This window comes from Phascolarctos cinereus, unplaced genomic scaffold (genome assembly GCF_003287225.1).
Source record: "Phascolarctos cinereus isolate Bilbo 61053 unplaced genomic scaffold, phaCin_HiC Scaffold_4;HRSCAF=312, whole genome shotgun sequence".
Lineage (NCBI taxonomy): Eukaryota > Metazoa > Chordata > Mammalia > Diprotodontia > Phascolarctidae > Phascolarctos > Phascolarctos cinereus.
Window position 1 is genome coordinate 287,114,216 of NW_027555847.1, and position 12,586 is coordinate 287,126,801.

At 36.0% G+C, this 12,586-nt stretch overlaps 1 protein-coding gene across 1 annotated transcript in view; it reads left to right on the forward strand.

The window, feature by feature from the left end:
- ST8SIA4 (ST8 alpha-N-acetyl-neuraminide alpha-2,8-sialyltransferase 4) overlaps positions 1-6,601 on the forward strand; it is a 144,795-nt gene extending 138,194 nt beyond the window's left edge. The window contains exon 5 of the mRNA XM_021009284.2: positions 609-6,601. Coding sequence (XP_020864943.1) covers positions 609-891 — 283 coding nt within the window. The 3' untranslated portion in view covers positions 892-6,601. The remainder of the gene's footprint in view (positions 1-608) is intronic.
- Positions 6,602-12,586: the final 5,985 nt, after the last annotated feature.

The window sequence follows — 12,586 nt, forward strand, 5'->3', positions numbered from 1 at the left end:
ACAAACTACTTGGATTGTTCAATAATTGATCACTTCCTGGCCTATAATAGGCACTATAGAAATGCTAGTTAATATTACAATTAATTATTTAGGTATCTTGTAATACTTTAGATTTAGCCATAAATTATGTTACTCCTCTACCCTTTCTCTTTCTGTCACATTCTATTGTCAGGAAGGTGATTCTCTGTAATTGATAAAACTGTTGTCTTCACTTTGAGATTAAAATTCCAATTTGGTAGTTATTTAACCACATCCCTTGTTCCTCTGGGCTATTCCTGTGGCCATCTATCAATTACAAGTATCTATCAAATGCCAGTTATATACCAGACACTGTTCTAGGAAATGGGGATACTTAATACAAGTAACAAAACAATACCTACTTGTAGTGACAAACATATAATTTGTCAGAAGAAAGAAGCAAAAGAAGAGCAGAGTGAGCTGTATTTCATAGAAAATCTATAAATCTTATGGCATGGTTCCATTTTTGTAACCATGCTATAAAGACAAACTTTTACTTTTATTTAATTGTAGTTAACACAATCTAGTTATTTCGGGATTCACTATGTATCAATTTACTAACTTCTCTTTCTCCCTATTCTTTCCCTCAGTTACTGGCTGACAAACAAAGTACCCATCAAAAGACCCAGCACTGGCCTTCTCATGTACACGCTAGCTACGCGATTTTGTGATGAGATTCACCTCTATGGATTCTGGCCATTCCCTAAGGATTTAAAGGGGAAAGAAGTCAAATATCATTACTATGATAACTTGAAATACAGATACTTTTCCAACTCAAGTCCTCACAGGATGCCTCTGGAATTCAGGACTTTAGATGGGCTACATAACAGAAGAGCACTAAAATTAACCACAGGAAAATGCATAAAGCAATAAAGCACATTTTTAAAAGACAACTCAAAACTGAATATGCACTTCATTCTGAGGATGTTAGTATGGGAGCAAGATGCAAAACAGAAGATAGGTTTCAGTATCCACTAAGCTTCTTGGGGTTTGAGGGGGGGGAAGGGTTATGAGACATCCATTACCAGCTGATGAAATGCCTATGAAGTGCTCTAAAAACTGTATGTTTTGACTGCAAGGGTCCTAGTAAGTGCCACTTCTACTCAGAACACAGCTTGAATGTATAATCAGCAGTGTTTACAAGATCCAACAATGCATTCACGTTTAATTAAAGAAGATACAAATGTGTTCATTACTGCTGGACTGCCCCCGTGACGTCAAGCACATTTGAGGGAAAACTAAGGAAGACAACTCTGCCTTTGGGGAAATCAGAACCTTCCTTGTCCGCAGAAACTGTGATGGAGACAGTTAAGCAGAGCAACCCATAAGATCAAACAACTCAAGTAAATGCCTTCAGTCAGGAGTTTGCGTCTAACATGTATTATAAACTAACATATTTGTTTTCATTGTTCTTTTCTTCTGGCATTTATTTGCTTTGGTATATAACAGGTCTTGAAAGATCCTAAACAGGATGATGTGTAAAGGGGGGGAAAAAAACAAAAAAAAAACTAAGGATTGTCAAAAAATGTCTTTAAAGTTATTTTTAGAGAGCTTACAAATGCTCAGAATGTTTAATAATGAACAACTGTAAGCCTCTAAATTATTTTGGATGATGAAAAGGTACCAGCTAAACTATCCAAACAGTAATCTTGAGCCATTCTAGACAGGAGTTTTCAGTGTTCTATGCCATCTGCAAAGGAGGTTTTAATTAACAAGGAGGTATCCTTATGTTTGGTACCAAAGAATATACTGATTTTTCTATAAAAGTAATGTTTCCCTTCATTGAAGTGATTGATTTGTTTAAGTACTGTGTTGTTATGTGATTGATTTGAAAATGCTATTGAAATACTTTTAATTATGAAAATTTAATACTTTATAATTTGCTTCAATGATGACCTGAAAATTCCTTACATTTCCTAACACATTGCTGAGCAACATTTTGCTCTTCTAAATGGAATGTTTGTTAAATACCATCAACTAAAACTTGGGCTCAAGTGGTTTAAGGATTCCTTTACTTAAGTGAGGATATTAATATTGTTTAATTTCCTCTGTAATACAAAAATAATATGATCTAGAGTGTGTTGATATCTTAGAAGTGGTAGATAATTTTAAGTAAGTTGACAAAGAATTTCTATATCAGTATTTTGCAATTCAAAGGAAATAAGTAACCTAGAACATGTAGTAGTTAAATTAGTCATGATTTCACTTTAGGAAATAAGAAATGAAAGAAGAATAAGAAATGAGATGATAAATAAAGCAAAGTACATTTTTTATTTAAATAGTAATAGAGTTGGGCAATTTGCTAGTCATCTGTTAGCTTAAATCATGCTATTAATTTGGAATTCTATTGCTTTTTTGGAAATAAAATAGGAAAAGTTCTTCATTCCCTGTTCTACTCTGTTTTCCAACATGAAAAGTGTACTTTATCTTTGTCTTCTAGTCTCCTAAAGAAGGCAGACTGAGGTGAGGTAAAATGACAAGAATTTGTGTGTGTATACACACACACACATGCACACACTTATACGTATTATACATATACACATATAAGTGTATATAGCACATAAACACTGTAGTATATCCTATGTATATGCCTGTGTTTACATACACATGTGTATATGTGTGTAAATGTGTGTGCATATGTATGTGTATGTATATTTATGATGTGCACATACACATATATACACACAAGCCAATATCCACATGCCGTTAAGAAGGTATATATACAGATACATAATAAATACTTAATAAATGTTTATTGGATACAAAGAGAGAAAGAATAAATTATTTTGAAAGTTCTATCTGGAAAAAGGCCAGCCATATTTCAAATATTACATATATGTATGCATATATATGTATATTTGTGTGTATATGTGTATGTGACTCAGATACTTTGATGGATTTGTGATAGATGAGTAGGTATTCCCTTCCTTTGTATAAAAGCAAGAAACGTTTATTAAGTACCCATTGCATGTAGAGGACTATGTATGGCAACTCTTCCACACTTCATTTATATTATGTAATTTTTGTCCATATTGTCCATACATTTTCCATAGGGGACCTGCTCAGCAAGCATCCCCTTTTTCTTTTCATATTTAGTAGTTACTAGTCTCCCACACTGGCTGAATAGCTGTTGTCCCTCAACTTAATGCTTGACTGTTTTGCCTTCTTTTGAAATCATACATGTCATGATGATATGTACATAACATGTGTGTTGTAAACTTTTTTCTTCAACCAGACCTGTATTTTCATTGGTTTAGGGGGGTCTGTGAGGAACCTCCTCTATCAGTGAAGATAATCACTTTCTCTTCAACTTAAAGTCTTAAAGAGTTGCCTGGGCCACTGAGATATTAAGTGTCTTGCCTAGAGCCACACAGCCAATATTGGCCAGAGCTGGGATTTTAATTCAGAATGTCATGATTCTAGGACCAGCCCTCAATCCAGTATGCCACACTGCCTTTCTCTATCTCTTTCTTTCCCCCACCCCCTTCTCTGTGTGTATATGTATGTGTGTACATCCATATGTATGTGTTATATACATGAACATGTATATAATATACACACATGTACACACGTACACTACAGAAAAAGTGTGTGTATATATGCAATTTGTTTCTACACGTATGCACACATATGGCCAGAAGGGCTTAGAGACCAATATTTTTATTTTACATATGAAGAAGCTGAAACCCTAGAGAGTAACTTGCCCATGATATATCACAGATACTAAGAACAAGAACCACAAGTAGTAAAGGAGCTTAGCTTAGTGAATACGGAGCCAGCCTCGTAGTTACCAAAACCTGACTTCAAATCCTAGCTCTGACTCATAATGGCTACAGGACTCTGGACAATATATTTAACCTCTGTTCCTGATCAAGTTTTGCAACAGTTGTTGCTCTGTCTTGGTAGAGGGAATCTTTTCACTGGGAATTCTTTATACCAATGAAATCACAGAATACATTTTTTAAAAAGGAGCAAAATCAATACTACCAGTATAGAAACACAGAGCTATATATAGGTACACTTTCATTTTAAAAAGTTGGAAAATCATTATAGTTAAAGGTGTTTTGTTATATGATATTAAAATACAGCGTAAACATTTGACTGAAATAACTTTTCCTGAGATTTTGCCTTTTCTCAAAAAGCATAAAGAAAATAGAACCTTTCAATACCTGAAATGAAGTATAAAAAGGGATGAAATTGGTCCACATCAATAAAATCATTAATTATATCTGAAAAAAAATTAGATGTATATTTTGACTGTTACTGATGAAATTGTTTGAAAAGTCAGCACTTAAGCAAATGTAAAGCAGAAAAGTTACAAAGACTATCTATTTGGACTGAGTCATACCTTGGAAATTCTCTGAATCCAGTCAGAGTTTATGTATTAAGTCCTATAAGCTAGGAAGGCTCATAGATACATTCAGAATTTCTCTTAACCAGCAAGAATGAAGGCAAACAAGATCCTATATTTCTTTTTTTTCAACAAATGAATTTAAGCCTGTTTTGTAAAGCCACAACAAAAGCATTTCTACTGTCCACTAACTGTGCATTGCTATCTATTTCAAAGATGAATTGAGTAGTGCCTTTTTAGCTTCTTCACATTTCTTTGTGACTTTTTGCTTGTGTTCTCCAAATATATTCCCCAGTTCTGAAAATATTCCTTCATACCAGAGTCCAGCATCAAAAACAAACAGAAAAAAAAGGGCTTCAGCATTGACTGAGACTACTTTTGTCAACCTCAGGGAGCTTTTAATACTTTGAAATGAATCCATTTAAGGCATTTCATGCTCTAAGTAGCAACTTGTACCATCCCATTTCATTTTCTACTATATACCTTTCCTTGTTCCCTTCTCCTTAACTATCTGCTATGGCCTTTTTTACAGGAATAGGTCAAGGAAATGAATAGAGAATAACTATATGGGCAGAAAGAGGAAAAAAATATCAAAATATAAAGGCAAGACTGGAGAATGTAGAGTAAAGCAAAATATTGTCAAATATTTGACGTATCTCAGTGCTTTGGGGACAGTCACATATTTCTCAGCATTAATCCACTTCTATTTCAAGATTTTAACCCTCTGCATGATACTGGAAAGGTCTGCACCAGGCAGGTGCTTAATTTAGTATTTCTGTCCTTTAACTATAAGACTTTTTGGGGCATGAGCAATTTGCAATTAAGCTATCATAATAATTGTTCAATACACTCAGTGATAGTTATAAAGTTACCAAAACACAAAGTGATCAGTCTCAAATGATTATGTTCTGTGATTTATTGTTTAACCTTTAGTATTTCAATCCACAGGAATGGATGCAACTGGGTAAATTGTGAACAAGTCTAAAAATTACTATGAAAATTCTATCTGGGAAGGACAGAAAGGGCTGGTTGCTCAAACTAATCCTTATGTTGTATATCATGTGAATTCTATATCAGTTGCTAATGGGAATATCTACATTATGCTTACCAAAAAAAGTTAGCAAAATCCTAGTAATAGTGTACATACCTATTAGATATTAAGATATTACACAGAAAGTGTACAAAGGAATTAGTTTTCATTTAAAAAAAAATGAGTCACGTGCACATGACTTGATATTTGGTCCATAGGAAAAAAAAATAAGTGTTTATTAGTAGAGAATATTTATCCTAACTCCAGATCCTAGAACAGTGCCTTGTACAGAGAAGGCGCTTAATACATACTTGTGTAATTTCTTTCTTGAATTAGGGAAAAGGCATGGGATAAATATGTATTAATTATCTTTACAGCCTTGGAAAAATTTCCTCATAAATCATTATATATTTACTAGTTATTTAAAGAATTGGGTATTAGAATAATTGTATTTGTTTTGGGAAAAAGTACAAAAGAAATCCAAACAGAAATGCATTTCACCGTATGTGTGATATACACACATATAGTACCAATAGATGTGTGATTCATCTAAATTCCTTTTATATGTATATACATACATATACAGGGCATCCCAAAAGTTTTAGTTCACTGATACTTTTGGGACACCCTGTTTATGTATGTGTTTATAATTGATGAGTCTCACATTTATACATCTGTAATATGCCTGTTCTGGAGCCTTGTTGTAATGCTATATTTGAGATGCATACTCCTTTTGGTGAGACTGATTATGATACAAAGTACCTTGATATTCCTGTTGCCATTCTTCTTTTAGGCTTCCGCTGTTCCTATGAATAGTGTTAAAACAAGGTTTCAGTTTGTTTAAAATATTTTTAAAATCTTAAGGCTGAAAAATTTGTTCAAACTACAGTTTGTAGATTATGGATACAGTATTTAGATTACTAATTTCAATTACACATTAAAATTGCATTTGTGTAGGCAAAAGCACAAGTGATTTAAATGGATATAACACAGGAAAAAGAGTTTACAGAAAATAACATTGCTTCACAGTACTGTTGCTACTGAGCCCTCCAGGTTCTATTTGTAGAACTTAAAGAGTTAAGGTATATTCTGTCAAGGACTATCCTATTTGATGCTGTTTTCCTCTTGTTCTGTGTATAGCATTTGGTATTATTGTTTTATCATTTGTACAATTGTTAAATAAATGAAATCTTTTTTTTCCATTTTTTCTTCTTTGTCTCATATACACTGAGCTTCATTTAGTGGCTAACCTCTTCGTAGATTTTAATTTTGCATATTTAAAAATTTTTAATAGGATATTTTCTTTCCCCAATCCCACGATTTTAATGCTTTTTATGTTCTTTAATAAAAAAAAATCTATACTCTGGAAGATATAAATCTTATCAAGAAACCACTGTGGAAATTGGGCAAGACTTGTCTTGGTGACAGAATATGTTAGAACAGTTGTGACAAATGTGTTTTATTATTCCTCATTCCAGTTAGTTAAAAGAAAGGATCGTAGTAGGAACATGTACACAAACAGTTGCTGTCCATATTTCAAAATGATGTTGCTAACACTTACCACTCTGTGTGTGTATGTGCCTGCATGTCTGCAGCTGAAGAAGTCAACAGTCCCTCCCATACTGCAGCCCCTTGAAGACTGCCCTTTGATTTGTGACTACAGCTGCAGTTGCTATACTTGTCACCATTTGCTATTCTGCCTCCAAGGAGAAGATTCAGGGGGAAATGCACTTTTAACTCTGTTGCCATGGGATCCTGTAGCTGGCAATTTTAAGTTTGTAGACCTTTCCCTGATTTCCACAACACAGAAGCAGGAGGAATTGGAATTCTTAAGGTTTTTATTACTACCCTTGGATTTTAAAAGCAATCCATTAGGTTATTGAGTAGAGGTCTTCCCGGTTCAGTTGTAATTGTATTTTACAGAGCTGTAATTAGGAATTTTTGGATCTGGGAAAGAGGCACAAAAGTCACTCTTAGGTGGGCTGAAGGGAGAGGAGGCAGAAACCTCAGGACACCAATACAAAAAGCTGAAGGGCAGAGTTCACCCTTGCAGTTAATATTGTAGCTTTGGCATCTAAGGATCTATCCCTACCAGCCTATGTTAAGCTACTACAACATTCAAGGCACCATGCTAGGTGCTAGAAGCACAAAAGCAAAATGAAAAATAATGAATTCATTCTGAGAGAATACATTTTACTAGGGGGATGTATATTCATTACACTTTGAAGGGAGAGAGCATAAGCAATAAGGAATCAAGAAAGACATCCTATAGGAATTGACACATGAGCTGTGTTTTGAAGGAAGCCAGGAACTAAGACATAGATAAAGGAGGGAGTCAGGGATAGGCTATAGACAGGCATGCAACTGAGAGGTGGAGTGCTAAAGTCCTTAAGAAGTGTTCAGCTAACATATGGACTGCTTGAAAGGCACATATGTGAAGGGAAGGAAGTAAGTATTTATATATTACAGCAAGTATTGTATATGGCACCTATTATTTGCCAAGCTCTGTTAAGCACTCTTTACAAATATTAACTCATTTGAGCCTCACAGCAATCCTGTGAGGCAGATATTGTTAGTATCCTCATTTTACAGTTTATAGAAATTGAGACAACAGGTTAAGGAACACAAGGTCACACCACCAGTAAGTGATGGAGGCCAGAGTTGAACTCTGGTCTTCCTGACTCCAGGCTTAGTGCTCTATCAACTGCACCACCTGCTGCCTCTGTGAACAAAAACCTGGAAAGGTAGACTGAAACTGGATTATGAAGGGTTTGGATAAGATGGGGAGTTTCTCTTTTATCTAGAAGCAATAGGGAGTTAATGAGGGATCTTGAGTAGGAAAGTAACAAGGTCAGATTTGCATTTTAGAAAGAGTATTTAGGCAGCTATTTGGAGCATGGAGTACAGACATCAGGAACCTAATTAAGAGGCCAATGCAATTACCTAGATCAGAGGTTATAAGGACCCAAACTAGGTATGATAAGATATAAGGATTGATGCAATGAATGCAGAAATCAGACCTATGAAAATGACAGCTGATTCTAGGATGATATTCTGTTAGTCATATGCAAAGATGTGATAATTGCACCTACAAAAGCTGATTAAAAAAGAGAAAAAAAGAGAACCAAGTACGAAGCCCCATGGTTACAAGGCAGGAAATGGATAATGATTGCAAAAAGAGGACTAAGAAGATGTAGTCAGATGGGAAGGACAACTTGAAGACAACAATATCAAGAATACAAATAGTGCAACAGTATCAAGAAATCTAGTGAAAAAGAGGATGATGGTCAGCAGTGTTAAAAAAAACTGCATAAATATCAAGAAAGATCAAACTAGAGAAAAGGCTATTTGGTTTATCAATTGAGTTCCCTGATAACATTGAAGAGATCAGTTATAGTTGAATAGTGAAGTCCAAAATTAGACTCCAAGTGATTGGGAAGTGAGAAAAGAGAAAATGAAAGCAAGTAAGATATAAAGCTTCTAGAATCTTGGCCATGAAAGGAAAGAACAATATGTTTCCCATTTTAAGGTAGGAGGATAACTTGAAGATAACAGTGTCAAGAAACTTGATGGAGGAGACCATATAAAATAACTATAGTCAACAGTTTCAAAAAGCTTCAGAAAAGTCAAGAAAGTAAAGTACAGAGAAAATTTGTTGGGTTTATCAAGTAAGAGATCTCTAATGGGATTGGAGAGAGAAGTTTCAGTTCAATGGCAAATTTCAAAGTTAAACTACAAATAGATGAGAAGTGAATGGAAAAAGAGAAAGTAGAGGCAGAAAAGATATAAGGTTTCTTGAAGGCTGGCAATGAAAGGAAGGAAATACATATTTCCTATTTTACATAATTATTATTCTTACATAGGTGTTAGGCCATGTAAGCTACGAATTTAGTTGGTCAGCATGGGAAGGACAAAAGATGTTTCTACCCATCTGACTCTTCCTTACATCACCATCATTCCTGTTCAAATTGAGGCATGAACCCTGGCAGTCATCTCTTCTCACCCAAGGTGGGTGAGGTCACTTCTTTGAAGAAGATGACAAAGACCTTGGAATCTCTTTGACAGTTGAAGTGGGAGCTGGAACTTAACCATTCATATAACACAAGCCAAGCAGATGTTATTTCATGAGTCTTCTTAGACTCACTACATGTGGAGTTATGGAGGGGGAGAAGAGAAAGAAAGAGGGAAGCACATCATCACAGACTTGCAAGTGTCTGTACTAGTCCAGGTGCCTGTCTCCTAATTCTTCACTTGGGAAGGTCCAACCACAAATGAAAAGGGCCCTAACTTTTTCAGGTAGAAGGGACTAGAAGAGCATGGAAGAAGTACTTCTGATTTTCATAAGATGCCACTTCCCATCTTGTCCTGATTTGGTTAGGTACAGGGGTACTATTGCTCCACCAGTCTCTCCTCCAAGCCTTCTACCCACTGAGGTAATAGGTATATATGCATATATAGGTATACATATATACACTAGCTCGTCTCAATCAATACCCATGGCATATTGATGTTACGTCTCTTATGCAGAGCTACTGAATTTAGATTTAGGAAAATCTGTGTGTTGTTAAGCTATGGAATATGTAACCAAGGAAAAATGGTAGAAAATGTAATTTTCCAGCACCCTATGAAAATAGAGAGCTTAAACCTTCATGAAATTGCATATGAAGATGCCTTCTAAAACCCTGAATTTATTAGATAGACTTACAGACTCTTTCTTTTTGATTAGTATGTTTATTTTTAGTTTTCAAGATTCACTTCCACAAGATCTTGAGTTCCAAATTTTCTCCTTATCTCTCCCCTCCCCCCACCACAAGATGGCATGCATTCTGAATATCCCTTCCCCTGATCTACCCTCTCTTCTATTACACCTTCCCTTCTCTTATCCCCTCCCACTTCTATTTTCCTATAGGGCCAGATAAATTTCCATACCCCATTGTCTGCATATCATATTTCCCAGTTGCATGTAAAAACAGTTTTCACCCTCTTATTTCCTTCCCCCCTTTTTTCCCATAGGGTAAGACAGATTTCCATGCCCAACTGAGTGTGTATGTTATTCCCTCCTTAAGCCAAATCCAATGAGAGTAAGATTCATTCATTCCCTCTCACCTTGCTCCTCTTCCCCTCCATGGTAAAAGTGTTTTCTTCCCTCTTTTATATGAGACAGTTTACCCCATTATACCTCTTCCTTTCTCCTTCTCCCTGTACAGTCCTCTCTCACCCCTTAATTTTATTTTTTAGATATCATCCCTTCATATTCAACTCATCTTGTGCCCCCTATCTCTATATATTCCCTCCTAATACTCTAATACTGAGAAAGGTCTCATGAATTACATTTCCATTTAGGGATGTACACAGTTCAACTTTAATAAGTCCCTTATGATTTCTCTTTCCTGTTTACCTTTTCATGCTTCTCTTGAGTCTTTTATTTGAAAGTCAAATTTTCTATTCGGCTCTGGCCTTTCATCAAAAATGCTTGAAAATCCTCTATTTCAATGAATGTCCACTTTTCATTTGAAGGATTATATTCAGTTCTGCTGGATAAGTGATTCTTGTTTGTAATCCTGTCTCCTTTGACCTCCAGAATATTATATTCCAAGCCCTCTGGTCCCTTACTGTGGAAGCTGCCAAATATTGTGTTATCCTGATTGTGTTTCCACAATACTTGAATTGTTTCTTTCTGGCTGCTTGCAATATTTTCTCCTTGACCTGGGAACTTTGGAATTTGACTATAATATTGCTAGGAGTTTTTCTTTGGGGATCTCTTTCAGGATGTGATTGGTGGATTCTTTCCATTTCCGTTTGACCCTCTGTTCTAAAATATTAGGGCAGTCTTCCTTGATAATTTCTTGAAAGATGATGTCTAGGCTCTTTTTTTGATCATGGCTTTCAGGTATTCCAATAATTTGTAAGTATCTCTCTTAAATCTATTTTCCAGGTCAGTTGTTTTTCCAATGAGATATTTCACATTATCTTCTACTTTTTCATTCTTTTGGTTTTCTTTTATGCCTTGATTTCTAATTAAGTCATTAGCTTCCATTTGCTCCATTCTAATTTTTAAGGACTTATTTTCTTCAATGACCTTTTGGAGTTCCTTTACCGTTTGGCCAATTCTGCCTTTTAAGGCATTCTTCTCCTCATTGGCTTTTTGGACCTCTTTTGCCATTTGGGTTAAGCTATTTTTTAAGGTGTTATTTTCTTCAGTATTTTTTGGGTATCCTTTAGCAAGCTGTTGATTTGTTCTTCTTGCATCACTCTCATTTCTCTTCCCAGTTTTTCCTCTACTCCTCTTACTTGCTTCTCAAAATCCTTTTTGAGCTCTTTCATGGTCTGGGACTGATTCACATTTTTCTTGGAGGCTTTGGATGTAGCAGCTTTGACTTTGTTGTCTTTTTCTGAGTGTATGTTTTGGTCTTCTTTGCCACCAAGGTGAGATTCTATGGTCTGAGTTTTTTGGGGTTTTTTTTTGCACTGTTTGTCCATCTTCCCACACAATTACTTGAGTTTTAAACTCTTTGTTAAGGTAGAGGTCTGCTTCCAGTGTGGAGAATATACTGTCCCAAGCTTTGGGGGTTTTGTGCAGCTATTTTCAGAGATACTTCTAGGAACCTGGAAATTTTCATTCTTCCAATGTAATATGATCAAAGAAAAGTGTTTATTCCTTTCCTGGCCTGTGCTGTGGTCTATGAGTGACCACAAGCACTCTTTTCTGCTTTGGAACTGGGAGGAGGATTTTCTCTGTATCACCACCACAAGCTCCAAAACTCCAGTGCTCCTTCTCACCCCAAGACTGCCACCCAGAACTGTGACACAGATCCATGCATAGTCAAAGAAAGCGAATCCTGTCTCTGCACTGGCAAAGAGATCCCTGCAATCCTCCTCTGATCAGCCACTTGATTCCATTCCATCTGTGGGAAGAGAGCTCCAGAAGAATCCACTGCCCCTGGGCTGCACTGGGACTGGGGCTAGACCAAGCTCCTCTCTCATCACAGTCCAACAGACTTGTCTTACTGACCTTCTAAATTGTCTTTGGCATTTGTGGATTGAGAAGTCTGGAAATTGCCACAGCTGCCCATGATTCAGTCTTCTGAGCCCTTTTCTGGGTTTGCTCCTATCTGGTGTTTGCCTGTGTAGCCCACACTGAACTGAATTCCTCTCCCAGCCTGGCACAACAGACCTTTCCCATCAAA